We start from the raw sequence: 18016 nt of genomic DNA on the forward strand, positions 1-18016 counted from the left end.
TGCTGATCATTTTATCTAGTCTTGGTAGTGCTGAGAAATTATTAATAAAAACAGACTGAGAAACATTCACTTACTGTGCCGGCTGTGTCGAGGATTTCAAGCATGCACTGCTGTCCATCTACCTCCACTTGCTGCAGAGTAGAAGAAAACACAATATTAGAGGAGGTACAGAGGAGAAAACACAATATTAGAGGAGGTACAGAGGAGAAGAAAACACAATATTAGAGGAGGTACAGAGGAGAAGAAAACACAATATTAGAGGAGGTACAGAGGAGAAGAAAACACAATATTAGAGGAGGTACAGAGGAGAAGAAAACACAATATTAGAGGAGGTACAGAGGAGAAGAAAACACAATATTAGAGGAGGTACAGAGGAAGAGAAAACACAATATTAGAGGAGGTACAGAGGAGAAAACACAATATTAGAGGAGGTACAGAGGAGAAAACAGAATATTAGAGGAGGTACAGAGGAAGAGAAAGCACAACACAACATGTTTTTGACGCACAGACCAGCTGCTAGCAATCAGCTTATTCCTGGCCCTTCCTCCCTTACGGGACACATACCTTTCTGTAGGAGTCTTCTATTGTTGGGTCGTACTTTTCCACAAAGATTCCCTGCACAAACTGGACTGTCTGTAAGAGAGGACACAACAAGTCAGATCAACAAATCACAACCCATCATTAACGCAGGAATATACAATCATGATGCTGTGGACCTTCAGGCCTAGATTTGAATTACCCTGGCTTGTTTAACCCTTTATTTAACCAGGCAAGTCAGTGAAGAACAAATTCTTATTTACAATGACGGCCTGACCCCGGCCAAACCCGGGCGACGCTGGGCCAATTGTGCGCCGCCCTATGGGACTCCCAATCACGGCCGGATGTGGTACAGCCTGGATTCGAACCAAGGACTGTAGTGACACCTCTTGCACTGAGATGCAGTGCCTTAGACCTCTGCGCCACTCGGGAGCTAGTTGTGCTAGTTGGTACACAGATAAAAGACGGACAGCTGGACTGAGCACTAAGCAGACAGCTTTATGCTGTCACCCAGACTCACATCTGTTTAGCTATAGCACACAGTGGGTTTTCAAAGGACCAGAGAGTTTAGTCTGCTTTATGCTTTCTTTTTTACCAAGGAAAATCTGGTATCGTCGTATCGCGGCAACAGTAGCAGGAACAGAGTGGTCGGGGCCAGAGTAAAATACTCACCAGAGCGGACTTGCCCACGCCTCCCGAGCCTAGCACCACTAGCTTGTATTCACGCATGGCGGGATCTCTTCACGGGACAGCCCAACAGTCTGCACAGACAAGAGAAAGAGACAGAAAAGTATTGTAAAACAGAGTTTTCCTAGTAAGATCGTAGTAATTCCCAAATTTAGCATGGTTGGGACAAGTAGCAACATAACAATGGGAACCCACATTAGTGGAGCTCCAGGGCAGAGGTGGTGAGGAGTATATGACCCCAGATGACCCCACCCTTTAGCTAACACAAACCATCTGTGGGTGTGAATGGAGAGGCTTGGATTTTAGGCCGCCTGCTCCTATGACACAACCATCTGGCCGTTATGCATGCAGGCAGCACACCCTGTAAGATTCAGTTTATGAATACAGTAACTGAAATCCATTGCCGTACGTCACATGGGCTTGACAACTGGGTCTATATGCAGGCCTATCTTTCTGCTAAAGTAAAGCGAAGAGGCTAGCTGGCAAAATCTGTTGGCAGATAGCCTTGCGGTTAGAGCGTTGGGCCAGTAACTGAAAGGTTGCTAGTTCGAATCCCGAGCCGACAAGGTGAAAAATCTTTAGTTCTGTCCTTTAGCAAGGCAGTTGACCGCTCACAACAGCAGCTCCCTGGGCATCCAACGTGACAGTCCCTGCACCTCTCCAATTCAGAGGGGTTGGGTTAAAAGAGAAAGTAAAGTTTTGGTTGGGCCTTGTGTGCGCACAAGATGATAATAATAAATGTATACTTATTTATTGTCAATGTAGAACCACAACACCGCCCATCTGGGATGCTCCTCGTGTCCTTCTTTTGACAGCACAAGCCCTCTAGGGCTAAACACTGAGGGGAGGGAAGCTCCTTGACCTTCAGCTCCCGACACCAGACAGTCTCATTGGATATGAGACCAATCAATCATTTAAGGAGAGACTAATCCTCCTCACCATACAGGAGGTACGTTTTTTGGGGGGGAGGGGCGAGAGCAAGCGAAAGCACACACACACACCTACGCACTTCTGAGAAGAAACAGTCTACCCGTCAGTGGAGTTTCTGTTCCACACATCGTAGTCCTCATGAGCCATGCGAAAACTGTCATCTTTTTAAAAGCAGAGGAGGACAGAGACTTAGCTATTAGGATTATTATCCCTGAGGCATGCTGAAGATGTGGATTTAAAGTCACTGGTAGCGTAATAAACTCTTCAGTTCAAATGATGGTGAAAAACTGTCAACTACAACTACGCCTACTTTCAAATAGATGTGACCAAATCTAATAAAATGTAATTCCTCACATGCGCCGAATACAACAGGTGTAGTAGACCTTAACGTGAACTGCTTACATGCCCTTAACCAACAATGCAGTTAAGAAAATTTACTAAATAAATTACAGTAATATATATATACTGGGGGTACTGGTACAGAGTCAATGTGTGGGGGTAAAGGTTAATCGAGGTAATATGTACATGTAGGTAGGGGTAAAGTCACTATGCATAGATAATCATAAGAAAGTCTGCTCCAGTACTGATGTTTCCTGACTGCACTCCCAGCATTCATACTGGGACGACCTACTGAAGTCCCTCAACTGCACACACGTGCACTGCAGGCCATGTAAGGACATCTATTTAACAACCTCAATCTCTCTCTCCCTCCCGCTCTACTCATCCTCAATATTTCTCTCATCACAAAACAAATAGCCTAAAGAGCACAGGAGGTTGGTGGCACCTTAATTGGGGAGGACTGGCTGGTGGTAATGACTGGAGTGGAATAGGTGGAATGGTAACAAATACATCAATCACATGGTTTCCATGCCATTCACGCTGTTCCAGACATTATGAGCCGTCCTCCCCTCAGCAGCCTCCACTGCTAAACAGTCTTTCCCCTCATAGTAATGAAGAAATAATGAGTGAGCCACGCACCACAAACATGCTGAAACCATGACATCACCAACATATAACTCAATCTATGGACAGAGGTATGTCTCCATGTAAGGCTTAAACTGGGAAGACGAGTTGCACAGACAGAGACAATGACTTAGCCATGTCACAAATGAGTCAAAACAGTATACAGATTATTGGTGGACAGAATTCAAATTTCGTTAATAGCCACACTGTAGTAGTAGATAGGTACTCTGACATTTAGCCTAGACTTCAGCAGGCTATTTAGAGTGGGGGGGGTTTCCTATGATGTTGCTGGTAATCCAGTGACAATGATAGTGAAGCTGTCACTGCGCCTGACACTGACTGGCAGGTTCCTCTATCTCTCCAGACCAGTAGAAACCACACTCCTATAATTTGAGGCACCACTTTGCACTTACATAGCAAGTATCTGTTCATTACACACCCCTCCTACCCTCTGCTTGCAAAGCTAGCACTGAATACGGTTGGAGTCAGAAGAATTATGGTCAACCACTTGTGGTTCAGGAATTAATGGTGCTAAAGAATGGCCAAAATCTACACAAACTGATATTATTCAAATTGCCACGATAAGGTCACATCTTCTATTATTACTCATTCAAACAACTCCACCCTGAAATCCCCCTACTAAGATGTCAGGAAATTACAGAAAAATACCCCACACAGTCAGCATCAGCCAGAGACAAAATCACAAGGTTAGATGAGCAGAGAATCTCTCCTATTATGAGCTAGTTTTTATTTGCACAATTCCATACTGGCCCTTTGTTTTTGACAAGAGAAGAGTCCCATGGTAATCCTGTGAAAAACAGGATTAGCATAAATTAACATTGAAACATTTGTCTGAAGCGTTAGCCCAGATGTCCTTCTCTGTCGTCTCGGCTACATTCTAATGTGGTGACTATCTTCTGGGCTCACGGCAGGCCTAGAGGTTTTAGTGTTGATGATGATGCTGAGGGCAACCTCCACTCTAAACTCTGGGCAAGTCATTAATTGAATTTAAACCAAAGCTGCAACAACTTTTGGTAGTAACCGTCGTGAGTTGAGTCAGAGAGGGTCTAAGCAAACTGCTGATGTAATCACTGACTGAGTGAAACTGCCAGTTGAAACTACCACAACTCAAAAACCACATGGAAAATGGAGATATTTGTACATCACCAGTTAGAGGACAACCTGCAGAACACAGTCAGCTACATTTAGATACAGGGATCCTCAAAACAGAGAGAGAAATGCAACACTGTTTTGTCATTCACTCATCGATTGCCAAGTTGAAATCAATTGTTTGAGAGGGGGAGATGAGGTTGCATGTCCTGTTAAAACTATCACAGCTCTGGCCTCCCGAGTGGCGCAGCGTTCTAAGGAATTGCATCGCAGTGCTTGAGGCGTCACTACAGACCCAGGATCGATCCCAGGCTGTGTCACAACCGGCCGTGACCGGGAGTCCCATAGGGCTGCGCACAATTGGCCCAGGGTCGTCCGGGTTAGCGGTGGGCTTTACTTGGCTCATCATGTGCTAACGACTCCTTGCGACGGGCCGGGCGCCTGCAGGCTGAATTTGTCAGTTGAACGTTGTTTACTCCGACACATTGGTGCGGCTGGCTTCCGGGTTAAGCGGGCGGGTGTTAAGAAGTGAGGTTTGGCGGGTCATGTTTCGGAGGATGCGCGCCACTCGACCTTCGCCTCTCCCGAGTCCGTACAGGAGTTGCACCGATGAGACAAGATCGCAACTGGGGAGAAAAAGGGGGTAGAAAATAAATAAACACAGCTCAAAAAAAATGCAGGGAAAGGGGGATACGTAGTCAGTTGTACAACTGAATGTATTCAACTGAAATGTGTCTTCTGCATTTAACCCAAACCCTCTGAATCAGAGCGGTGTGGGGGGGGCTGCCTTAATTGACATCCACGGCTCCTAGGGATCAGTGGGTTAACTGACTTGCTGAGGGCCAGAACGACAGAATTTTACCATGTCGGCTCAGGGATTTGATCCAGCAACCTTTCGGTTACAGGCCCAAAGCTAGGAGGCTGGATTAATGTGTTCGTCACTGGTTAGAGGACAATTTGTATAAGACTGCATTTTGATTCAAATGGGTCACCAACGCAGTAAGTGTAATGGAAAACTTTTTATGTTAATCACTTCCATTGATATCATGCTGAACAGGGTATATCATGCTGAACAGGGTATATCATGCTGAACAGGGTATATCATGCTGAACAGGGTATATCATGCTGAACAGGGTATATCATGCTGAACAGGGTATATCATGCTGAACAGGGTATATCATGCTGAACAGGGTATATCATGCTGAACAGGGTATATCATGCTGAACAGGGTATATCATGCTGAACAGGGTAAACATTTGGGGCTGGAGCGCTAAACCTTCAGACCTCATAGCGGCAGTCGACAGCCTTTCTAGAAATTAATTAGTACAGGCTAGCGCGTCAGCGGTGGAGCTCGAATGATTACCCTCTGTCTCATGGAAATAGTCGCAGTGATTAGCTGTATATAGTCAGGTAACTAGTTGGTCGTTTTGTCTTGTTTCTACCAATGTAATTCATATTCATAGCTAGTCTGTCAGGCAAGAAAAGTTGTGTGTAGAGTTAAATTTGGGCTGCCTCAGCTGTCACTTTCACTAGCTAGCCACAAAGACAACTAGCTAACCAGCCACCGAAATGAAGGCTAAAGTAATTTGTGTTTATCTGTTGGGCTTAGGTTATGGTTTGTCATGTTTGCTTGGTGGATATATTCATAGCTTATACATTGGCTTGTTTTGATATTACTTGACAGCTTAGCTGTCGTGTTAGGGTAGTAGATGCCCACGCAGTATGATGAATTAGATATTTGTTTACATAGCCATCAAACAAGTTGCTTGTTTTGTCCTGTTTCTACCAATGCAATTAATTTGGAAACTGTCCCAGCGTCGTAACTAATCAGCTAACATTGCCTAACTCTGTAGTTAGTCTGTCAGGGCAAGAAAGCAAGAGTTGATTGGAGGAGTGTGTGTGTGTGTGTGTGTGTGTGTGTGTGTGTGTGTGTGTGTAATGGGAGGCGTGTAACAGTATCATGAAACCCCTTATTAGGAGGAAAGTATGTGTATGGTTGAGAAAAAGAAAGGAAGGAAGAGAGCGTGAGATGTTCCTGATTACAATTGTATCCTATTTGTTGCTCCTCTCTCTCTATTATCTTAAATTCTCAGTATTCAACAGCAGCAACCTAGAATTATATTGGGGTCTAAAGGGTTAAACTAACACTATTGAAAGGCCACAATAACCTATATATGATTGGTTAGATGAGGACTTGTAGAAAGCTTATATCTATATTTTGGAATGGTGGATGTTGATTTCAGGAGTCTGCCAAATGTTTTTCCTGTTAACTAAAACGAATCACAATGGCTGCTATTTAAGCGATAGTTTGATTGTCAAATCAGTGTACTGGTGTGTGGCCAGCGACTTAGAGAGACAGCCCCAAATGATCAGTGCCGTGAGAAAGAAAATAATAGCTGAGTTCTAAGATCTGCGACCCCCAACGCGTTTGACAAAATCAACAGTACAAAACCAAATATATTGATCTGTTTTAAACTATTTATATTGTGTCATTGTGTTGACTATAAATTGTTATTCTAACATCACCAATCTGAGGTAAAAGGGATATGTGATTCCCCCCAATTCGATGTGGTCAAAACGCCAGTTTGCGTAATGTAGTTAAACATACTGCCCACATCATGGAAAGTAGCATATACTATACATTTAATTATTTTCTAATATCTAATTAATCTTTATTTAACATGATAGTAAATCAAGTAAACGTACAGATTTGTTCAATAATGACACATTTCTCCTCAGTTTAACCATTTAGAGATGTTGAAATAATGCGCTCTAGAAAGAGTTTTCCAAAGGGACCGTGCAGCAACCCATTCATTTGACTTCCCTACTGTAATCCCTGCCAGTGACACCCTCCTAGCTGTTTTACAGCAGCGAGTATCTTGGCTACAACAGGAGAACCAACAGACATCCACATGTCAACCTAAACAAAATTGTTATGATGCTATGATCTGGCCTCTTGCACCGTGGTCAGTTAACATCCCATGAGCGGACAAACAGCTAACTAACAAGTCAAGTACTACAGACCAACAATCAACACCTAACAAGGTAATTTCTCTAGCTAGCGAACAGTTGACGCAAGTCAAACTAACGGTAGCTAACTATTTAGAATAAACTTGATTAACTCAAATTAATACATAACGAACGTTAGATACACATACGGTAACTAGAAAGTACACTTGTGTCGTAGCCTTCAAGTAGGTCTAAAACAAATTCAAAATACAAATGCCAGCTAATGTTACCTAACTAGCTTAATAGCTTGCTAGTAGTTTGCTGTTAGCGACTGATGATTGGTCGACGCTTCACGAGTTAACGTAGCTAACTGTAGCTCCGTGCATTCATGTGCCTCTGTACACAATACAAAATATAAACTATAGTACACATCTTTGGATAAAGTTATATTTTAAATACATTCCACGTTTGTTAGCCATCTTATCTAGTAACATATGTTTTCCACAACCCTATAGTTAGCTAGCTACTGACTTAGCTACCTGCCCTTCCGCCTGGCCTTGACTAAAATGGGAGTGCACTGCATACAGCTTCTAGTGGGTGTTTAAATTCCTCATCTCAGTAGCTAAATGCAGCATATTCACTGACAATGTGTCATGTTTTTATTTCTAACTTACATAAAATTGTTGCGCCGACATTTTGTTACGCGGGTGGCTTTTTGACGGCCAAATAAAGTAAGCCTTTTTACTCTCACCGTTTCTCGCTCCACTCCGCCAGTCTGTGTATATCCAAAGACGTTGGATAAATGAAGATGGCTCACTCAGGCCATTTACCATAGGAAAAAATGTGTCAGTTCCTGTCTACTTAAAGGGGTGTCTCTTCCATAGAAACCAACGTTTACTTGGGTCATTGACTTCCATTGAAACAATAAATGAGAAAGTGGGATGTCTCGCTTCCTTTTGCGTCTCTGATATCCCCGGTCCGGCCCCCGTGCGCAGGAGACGTCATTCCTAACTATTTCTCGGTTTTCTTATAATGAAAATGTGAAATGTTGCGCGTGTTCCGTTTGTGGTAGCAGTGGATGTGCCATATAAAGAACAAAAACGGATCTTTTTTTTAATCATCAACATGGCCCCTTGGCCCATGACAGTCCCTGGCAAACCCAATCAGTAAACTCGGCAAAAAGCATTTAAGCAAATATGTCAACCTTATTATCTAACCATCTCTGTTAGTTTGACCCTCCTTTGACTTCCTCCTCACAGACTGGGTCACGGCACCTATGTAACCGACTGTGTGAACCAAGCTCGTTTTGAACATTGACAATAGAGTCAAATTGGTGCAAGAGTTAGAGGCACACCCACACATTGTGTGCAGATGCATGTTAAAGTTTTTGAGAGAATGGAGATGGCATGTGACAGCGGTGACTGACAACTTTCTATCATGCTCCTCCAAGAACAGAAACATTTTTTCCCAACTGTTATTGGGCTGCATTGCCTTTCCCGAACCCCATTTCAGATTTCCTGTAGCTGAGGACAGGTTTGTGTTTTGTGTAAATGAAGGAAGAAAAATGCTCACATGAGTTAGTCTCCAACAACCCCTGTCAGTCAATGTTCACTGAAAAGAAAACTGTGAGACATGGACAACTCTTTCAGGATATCTAGTGTATACTGCCCTCTAGAGGGTGACATGTTTTAGGTTTTATGGCTTTATGCCTTGAGAGTTCTCCAGGCTGAGATAGTGGTCTCTTGAATAACAACATAAGCAACACAACACCAAAGCAAATGGTGTAAAAAAATACATACTGAGGTTACATAAGATCAAGTGGTATGGTGAGGGTGGCCACCACCTGGTATTGAACACTTAGATGAAAAGCTACTGAGGATGATAGCGGACTATATTGCCACTCCTATTTGTCATATCTTTAATCTGAGTCCTGGAGGGAAGCAAAAGTCATTCTGCTACCTAAGAATGGTAAAGCACCCTTTACCTTTGTTTGACCAGATACAATGCCATTTCACTGTAAACAAATTAACAACAGACTTTCAGCATGCTAATAAAGAAAGGGCACTCAACATGTACTGCACTGACACAAATGGCTGATGATTGGTTGAAAGAAATTGATAACAAGAAGATTGTGGGAGCTGTATTGTTAGATTTCAGTACAGCCTTTGATATTATTGACCATAACCTGTTATTGAAAAAACGTACAGTATGTGTTATTGCTTTTCAACCTCTGCCATATCATGGATTCAGAGTTATCTATCTAATAGAACAGAGTTTTATTTAATGGAAGCTTCTCTAATGTTAAACATGTAAAGTGTGGTGTACTGCAGGGGAGCTCTCTTGGCCATCTAATGTTCTCTATTTTTACTAATGACCTACCACTAGCCTTAAGTAAAGCCTGTATGTCTATGGATGCTGATGATTCAATATTGTACACGTCAGTAACCACGGCTAGTGAAATCACTGCAACCCTAAACAAAGAGTTGCAGTCAGTTTTAGACTGGGTGGCCAGTAATACACTGGTCCTGGACATCTCTAAAACACTGTATTTGGTACAAAACATTCCCTAAGTTCTAGACATCATCTGAATCTCATAATGAATAATGTGACTGTTGAGCAAGTTGAGGAGACTAAATTACTTGGTGTTACCTTGGAATGTAAACTGTCATGGTCAAAACATATTGATTCAATGGTTGTAAAGATGGAGAGAAGTCTGTCCTTGATAAAGAGATGCTTTGCTTTTTTGACACCACACACCACAAATCAAGTTTTGAAGGCTCTAGTTTGATCTTATCTTGATTATTGCCTAGTCATATGGTCAGGTGCTGCAAAGAAAGACCTAGCAAACTGTTGCTGGCCCAGAACAGAGCAGCATGTCTTGGTCTTCATTGTAATCAGAAGGCCAATATCCATACTATGCATGCCAATCTCTCTTGGTTAAAAGTAGAGGCTGACTGCGTCGCTTCTTGTTTTTCTAAGAAACAATGTGTTGAAAATTCCAAATAGTTTGCAGTCAACTTACAACACTGACACACACCTACCCCACAAGACATGCCACCAGGGTTCTTTACACAGTCCACAAATCTCGAACTAATTCAAGGAAACGCACAGTATTATATAGCCATGATTGCATGGAACTCCCATCTCAGATTGCTCAAGTGAACAGCAAACCTGGCTTTCAAAAACAGATAAAGCAACAACTCACAGCACAACGCAATCCCCTATTTGACCTAAATATTTTGTGTATATGTGTGTATTGACATATATACTGAGTGTACAAAACATTAAGTACACCTTCCTAGTATTGCCCTCAGAACAGACTCAATTCATGAAGGCATGGACTCTACAAGGTGTCGAAAGCATTCCACAGGGATGCTGGCCCATGTTGACTCCAATGCTTCCCACAATTGTGTCAAGTCAGCTGGATGTCCTTTGGGTGGTGGACCATTCTTGATACACAAGGGAAACTGTTGAGCGTGAAAAACCCAGCAGCGTTGCAGTTCTTGACACAAACCAGTGCGCCTGGCACTTACTACCATACCCGTCGAAAGGCACTTAAATCGATTGTCGATCACCCTCAATGGCACACGTACACAATCCATGTCTTAATTGTCGAGGATTAAAAATCCTTCTTTAACCCGTCTCCTCCCCTTCATCTACACTGATTGACATGGATTTAACAAGTGACATCAATAAGGGATCATAGCTTTCACCTGGTCAGTCTCATAGAGTAGATGTCTGTAATCTTTTGTACACTCAGTGTATACTGTATGTAACTGAGCCTAGACACCACTGAATATAAATGACAGCCTAGAATAATAGGTCTTTAGTTCTATTTTTTGTTTTTATGTCATGTTTCATGATTTGTATGGACCCCAGGAAGAGTTGCCGCACAATCCACACGATGAGCATACTCATGAAGTTGCACTCCGTGATAATTAAGGTAAAATAAAAGCCACAAAATAATTGTATTTGACCAATTTTATTCTTGTTTAATTCAATCTGTCATACAGATACGTTGTATCAACCCCTTGCATGAGGACCATAAGTCACTATAAAACCTAAGATTTCAGGGACAGCAAAATGAATTGTTTGCCTTTTATACCATTCAATAAAAGCAATTCATAAAATGCCCACTTACATTTTAAATTTACAAAATGGCGAGCACAAGCACAGGATATGATGAACAAGGCAAATAAGCAAAACATATCAAATGCATGCAGGAAAGCCTATATATACACACATATGAAAAACATTATACAAGTTTAGAAGGGTCCATCTTTGAGTTGATATTGACATAGCCATGGCAGTGCCCATGGCTCAACATCAGCTCCAGTGTATCTGGCACACTTGCAGGGTAGGGTATTACATGCATGTATGATTGTACAAACTACAAACTTTTCCCTCGTCTCCAGTTCAGATATTTTAACCAATGTAGGGTGAACTACGCACAACTGACAAGGCTGAAGATGGTAAAAGGCAATTGCAATTGCGTATTGTGTAGTATTTGTCCTCCATTTCCCCAGTGTAACTTCAGCAAGGAATTCAAAAAGGCCTAGAGACTGAGAGGGACCTCTCACTGGTACTGTCTGTAGTCTCCTCCAAAGGAAGGGGCAGGCATGGGGGCTGGCTCCTCAGCAAACTGGGGACCTGTATAAAGAGGAGAAGAGGTGAGATCAGGGATAATCTATTGAAAAGACAACTGGGAAGTCATTTGCATTCTCTATAAGCCTTCATTGAAGCCCTGAGAATCATCTATAGCATAGCTCAGTGACACTCACCAGTTGGGAACTGTGATGAAGCAAATCTAGTGAGCAGGATCCCAGCACCCTCTATCAACGCCAGCAGTATACCTCCCATTGCTGCAGAGCCCACCATGGCCACAGGTCCATCTGAAGAGAACAGTAGAGAAATCAGAAAAACAGACTAGCCTTGACAGTAAACCAAAACACAACATTTACAGTGCACTGTGAAAGTAAATCAGACCCTGTTCCCTTTTTCCTCATTTTATTACAGTACAGCCTGATTATAAAATTGATTAAATATTTTTCTTCCTCTTATCAATCTACACATAATACCCCATAATGACAAAGCGAATGTTTGCAAATGTATTAAAAACTAAAAACAGAAGTATTCAGACCATTTGCTATAAGACTTGAAATAGAGCTCCGGTGCATCCCATTTCCATTGATGATCCTTGAGATGTTGCTACAACTTGATTGGAGTTCAGCGGTGGTACATTTAATTGATTGGACATGATTTGGGAAGGCACACACCGGTCTATATAAGATCCCATAGTTGACAGTGAGGTCGAAGGAATTGTCCGCAGAGCCCCGAGACAGGATTGTGTCGAGGCACAGATCTGGGGAAGGGTACCAAAAAATGTCTGCAGCATTGAAGGATCCCAAGAACACAGTGGCCTCCATCATTCTTAAACGGAAGAAGTTTGGAACAACCAAGACTCTTCCTAGAGCTGGCCGCCCACCCAAAGTGAGCAATTGGGGGAGAAGGGCCTTGGTCAGGGAGGTGACCAAGAACCCGATGGTCAATGACAGAGCTCCAGAGTTCCTCTGTGGAGATGGGAGAACCTTCCAGAAGGACAACCATCTCTGCAGCACTCCACCAATCAGGCCTTTATGGTAGTGTCCAGACAGTAGCCACTCCTCAGTAAAAGGCACGACAGCCCGTTTGGAGTTTGCCAAAAGGCACCTAAAGGACTCAGTCTCTCGGTCCCTGCTTTGATGCACCTGTACTAACCTCGCCTTCTGGATGATAGCTGGGTGAACAGGCAGTGGCTCGGGTGGTTGTTGTCCTTGATGATCTTTATGGCCTTCCTGTGACATCGGGTGGTGTAGGTGTCCTGGAGGGCAGGTAGTTTGCCCCCGGTGATGTGAGGTCTGCACAACGCATCCCCGGGGGCAAACTACCTGCCCTCCAGGACACCTTCTACGTCTGTAGAAAACCTGGCACCATCCCTACGTTGAAGCATGGTGGTGGTGGCAGCATCATGCTGTGGGGATGTTTTTCAGCGGCAGGGACTGGGAGACTAGTCAGGATCGAGGGAAAGATGAAAGGAGCAAAGTAAAGAGATCCTTGATGAAAACCTGTTCCAAAGCATTCAGGACGTGACTGAGGTGAAGGTTCTCCTTCCAACAGGACAAAGACCCTAAGCACACAGCCAAGACAATGCAGGAGTGGCTTCAGAACAATTCTCTGAATGTCCTTGAATGGCCCAGCCAGAACTCAGACTTGACCCCGATTGAACATCTCTGGAGACCTGAAAATAGCTGTGCAACGACGCTCCCCATCCAACCTGACAGAACTTGAGAGGATCTGCAGAGAACAATGGGAGAAACTTCCCAAATACAGGTGTGCCAAGCTTGTAGCGTCATTCCCAAGAAGACTCGAGTCTGTAATCGCTGCCAAAGGTGCTTCAAAGAACTGAGTAAAAGGTCTGAATACTTATGTAAATGTCATAGTTTTTATTTTTTTAATAAATTAGCATAATTTTCTAAAAACCTGTTTTTGCTTCGTCGTTATAGGGTATTGAGTGTAGATTGATGAGAAAAAAAGTGTTAATACATTTTAGAATAAGGCTGTAAGGTAACAAAATGTGGAAAAAGTCAAGGTGCCCAAATACGTTCTGAATGCACATTGAGTGAAAAAACACTATGCCTACACAAATGTTCAGAATTGAAATGCACATATTGTGGGTATATTTGAGAGGGGAATAAGCATGGAAAAATACATAGCTGTGTTAAACAAGGTACAAACGGTGCAAATGTTCTTATAAGATACCGTACGAGGGCGTTTTGTTGCGAGTATGATGTGGGATGGAGAAAAATATGAAGGTCCTTCACAGCAATGCTGTCGCTTGTAGACTTGAAATGAGAATTACTAACCAAATGAGTCCCACCATTACGCCGGCGTAAGTCTGTGTGATTAACGGCGGCTGAGCTAGAGCAGTGTTTGTGAGACAAGGGCCGATCCCGGGTCCTTTTTAGAAACATTTCTGTAGAGTCTGAATGGTTTGAGCCACAAACTATTACAATCTATCTATGAAAAGAAGAGACATGCTTTGCTCTATGACGCTCACACGCTACACAAGAGTCATTAGAAGGGGTTCATCTACATAAAAGATCATATTAGTGTCTATAATAAACTCACAGTTGCCGTCACAAACTCCTACAATTTGTCACTGACTAGTTGGATATTCATTTCCCAGTGAGCAAACAATTTCTGTACTTACAGCCTTCATATAAATTCATTTTTATCAGGTTTTTGCTTTGAATGACCTTGTTTTTTTTATTGACACTTGTTAATAAAACTCATGAATGCAATTATTTATGTGAAATTGTTTTGTGTTCTACTTGTAGCCCTGGTTGTCCTGTAAAGAACATGATAAAACACTTCATTGTGAGTCTAAATATAAGGGTTGGACATGCAGATATATGAAAGTCAGATAAAAGTGATTTCTGCTGGGGTCTTGGGACTGATAGGGTTAAATTATCACTCACTTCTTGCTGCGAGGATGGCTCCAGTCATGGCCCCGCTTGTGATGGAGTTCCAGGGGTCCTCTTTCTCCCGTACCTTTACCAACCCACAGTCAATCATGGAGAAGAGGCCTCCCCATACTGCAAAGCTACCTACAATAAAAACAGAATCCACAGAAAGCAACAATGCATTACACTCAGAGAATAAAATAAGGACCAAATATGGCAAATACGTTTCAATTTGAATGTGCACTCACCCCCCAACTGTGGGGCTCTGGTTTTGATGGCAGTCATGCTACCTTTCAATCGGTGGCTCATCCCCTGAGAACAGAAGGAAGATGCATCAAAACTCCTCATTCGTCACACCTCACTTAACCCCTTTTCATGACTCCAATTTCATTCCATTGAACCATTAGAGGTCTCCATTAGCCATGTGTGGCAAATGACAGAAGGCTGCACAAATGCTCTGTTTAAAACACAAATAGAACTAACGTGCAATACTGTTTAGGAAAAATGTAGAACTTAACTCATATAAGCGAGAAACAAAATAGGAAAAATGTAGAACTTAACTCATATAAGCGAGAAACAAAATGTCAAATACAAAAGGCACACTTACTGTAAGCAGTTCAGGAACGTTGCACCCGGCTGTATTTTAAGAAACACAGAAAAGTGGAATGGAACAATGGAAATGTGAGCGCAAGGTGAGAGGATGTGTCGTAGTGTAACAGTCGGGTGCAACTTCGCTAAACTGCGCAAAGTATGTATATCTTTTGTATTTGAAACATTCTTTCTCGCTTATATGAAAGTTCCAAAGATTACCAAACCGTAACTTTAGCAAGGATTAACAATGTTTCTAAATGTTAAAACAAAGCGTTGGGATTGTAGTTCACATGAAGCCAGCTGTCCTCCAAACCATCCATTACCTGAAAACCCAAGACGGGGAAGGACTGTATACCACCTTGGGTTCTCCAGAGCCACACCTCACTATGCCCAACTCATTCAGCAAAGTGCTAAATTCTTTGTCAAACAAGGGCTGTAATTGACAGGCATTTTCATAAGTTAAAATGTAACTGTTCCTTCAAGTTACAAAGGCCGTATCAAACATAGCTGTCAACTTAATTTTGCACATGGGTGAATTTATTTACATGGCTTTACATACTGAAGGTGAATTTCTGAAGCCCTTGACTGCCTGGAAGATCCCTCCTCCAATGGCCCCCATGGTGAAAGCACCTCCACAGTCGTCCACAATTCTCCACGGACTGCAAAAACACAGTGTGTTCAATAAACACAGATAACCACACCACAGGTATCTAACAGTTTTTCTTCAGGGTCATGGGTGCATTTAACTTTGATGCAACCAATATAGTTTTTACACTGTGCTGGAATGTAAAAACAAAACAAAAAAAACTCTTGGATCAAGGCTAGAGTGCATTTAAAATGCATGAAAAATGTTTTGATTCCCACACTGAGTAGATACCGGTAGGCTAACCATAGTAACATACTGCTTTACTCATCTCATATGTATATACTGTATTCTATTTAGTCAATACCACTCCGACATTGCTCGTCCTAATATTTAAATATTTCTTAATTCCACTTTTACTTTTTAGATATGTGTATTGTTAGATATGGTTGGAGCTAGGAACACAAGCATTTTGCTACACCCGCAATAACATCTGCTAAATATGTGTATGTGACCAATACATTTGATTTGGCTAATGTAGTTGCTTGAAACGTAGCTAAGCTGTGCTAGCAGCACATACCTTACAAACTACTAATAGCTAGCTAGCCCTTACAATTGCTAGCTAGCATATCACTTTATTTTCAGCTTTAACTAGGCAAGTCAGTTAAGAACAAATTCTTGTTTACAATGACGGCCTACCGGGTAACAGTGGGTTAACTGCCTTGTTCAGCGGTAGAACGACATATTTGTACCTTGGCAGCTCGGGGATTTGATCCAGCAACCTTTCAGTTACTGGCCCAACGCTTTAACCACTAGGGTACCTTAACGAGTAGATGAACGTTAGTGAGATAGCTAGTTAGTTACTATTATACTTAATATGATATATTAATGTATTAGGTAGCTATGCTTTCTCATGTGGATGGAGCATGCAGACATTACATCACACACTATGAAATGATTGAGCAACCACAATCCATAGTTAGCAGGCTAGTAAAGTAGCAGGGCTAGCTAGTTACTTGTGAACCGTGAACGTGGGAAATATCTAATCCGACTAATTTGTGGTGAATAGTGTGGATCACACAACGTATGCGTGAAATTATACGATTTTAACGTCGTTACCACCACCAACGTTTAAACGCTCAACAAGGTCATTGAAGAGTGCTTCCCAACAACGAACATGGCTTGCTTGCTTGCTAGCTAGCTGCGTTAGCTAGATAACTAATTTAATTAGCTAGCATCGTTAGCTTAGCTGAATATCTTCGGATTTGGGGGTTTAAATATTCGTTTTGATGAACGATATATTGATTGTATATTTTAACAGGTTATATATGATGTTAGGACACCATAATAACAAGACCGGTAAAGCTGTCTTGCACTTTAGTTAGCTAGCTAGCTACCAAGACTCACCATGGCTCCCGTGCGTATTCCTCCATTTTGTTATTTCAATGGTCCTCCAGTCGTCACTAGTTACCACAGCCACAAAGTCATAAACCCCGCCCATTTCTACCATTTCTCTTCATAAAATGGGATTTTAACCCTAACCTTAACCACACTACTAACCTTATGCCTAACCCTAACCTTAAATTAAAACCAAAAATAAATGTTTTACTATATAGCCACTTTTGACTTTGTGTCTGTGCTTGTTCCCCCTGATGTAACTGCCAACAACAACCGGAGAAACGACTACGTCATCACTAAATAAATAATGTAGCTATTGCAATATTACATTTTAATTGAATATTTTATCACAGAGTTTATAAACCCAGAAGCGCAACATCGCAAAACTTCCAGGAACGCTTACGAAGCAGACTAAGCAGACCCGGCAGGGGTTTGAGAAGTCACTGGCCTGTTCCGAGATGGATAGCGTCAAACCCGTGATGTATCATGAGTAAATTGTGACTGACTGATCTACAAATAATAATGAGTCGTTATTTATGATGCAAGGTCATTTGTAGACCAGTCAGTCGGCAGTCACCTGCACTGTCAAACAAGGCGAATCAGAGAAGTGAAAAATTATTCCCAGTTGTTAATTTTCTCAATCTAAATGCACAACTTAGATTTGAGACAATGTAGTTGTAGTTTAACATATTATTACTCCAATAACGCTCAACACCACAGTGCCCACGAAGCTCATCACTAAACTAAATTCTTCTTGAACTGCACT

General features: G+C 42.1%; 2 protein-coding genes across 6 annotated transcripts in view; both read right to left on the minus strand.

Annotated features, from left to right (window-relative positions):
- The window catches only part of LOC120058606 (ras-related protein Rap-1A-like), a 41324-nt gene extending 33276 nt beyond the window's left edge, over window positions 1-8048 (minus strand). For 4 of the 5 annotated variants that reach the window (XR_005478052.1, XM_039007392.1, XM_039007376.1 and 1 more), the window contains exons 1-4: window positions 7928-8048; window positions 1210-1298; window positions 565-633; window positions 75-131 (exon numbers count right to left, since the gene is read on the minus strand). Coding sequence is in view for 4 of the 5 variants with exons in the window: in XM_039007392.1 (XP_038863320.1) it covers window positions 75-131; window positions 565-633; window positions 1210-1266 (183 nt within the window). In the remaining variant the exon portion in view is untranslated. Of the gene's footprint in view, window positions 1-74; window positions 132-564; window positions 634-1209; window positions 1299-7850 lie in introns of all 5 variants that reach the window. The other variant, XM_039007379.1, reaches the window with a different exon arrangement.
- A 3094-nt stretch (window positions 8049-11142) lies between these two features.
- On the minus strand, window positions 11143-17326 carry LOC120058644 (mitochondrial import inner membrane translocase subunit Tim17-A-like). The gene is made up of 6 exons (XM_039007402.1): window positions 17260-17326; window positions 15829-15928; window positions 14927-14990; window positions 14694-14822; window positions 11958-12068; window positions 11143-11826 (listed from the first exon to the last, which is right to left on the minus strand). Exons 1-6 carry the CDS (start codon window positions 17283-17285, stop codon window positions 11753-11755), a joined length of 504 nt encoding a protein of 167 aa, XP_038863330.1. The 5' UTR covers window positions 17286-17326; the 3' UTR covers window positions 11143-11752.
- Between the last annotated feature and the right edge of the window lie 690 nt (window positions 17327-18016).

This window comes from Salvelinus namaycush, chromosome 2 (genome assembly GCF_016432855.1).
Source record: "Salvelinus namaycush isolate Seneca chromosome 2, SaNama_1.0, whole genome shotgun sequence".
In the NCBI taxonomy this organism is placed as follows: domain Eukaryota; kingdom Metazoa; phylum Chordata; class Actinopteri; order Salmoniformes; family Salmonidae; genus Salvelinus; species Salvelinus namaycush.

Excerpts from the sequence above, each read along its gene's own strand:
- LOC120058644 (XM_039007402.1), bottom strand. The coding sequence starts at position 17,285 with ATGGAGGAATACGCACGGGAGCCATG. Across the intron at positions 14,991-15,828 it reads GCTTCAGAAATTCACCTTCA|GGGATGAGCCACCGATTGAA; the intron begins GTATGTAAAGCC and ends TTCTGTTCTCAG. Across the intron at positions 11,827-11,957 it reads TTCATCACAGTTCCCAACTG|GTCCCCAGTTTGCTGAGGAG; the intron begins GTGAGTGTCACT and ends CTCTTTATACAG.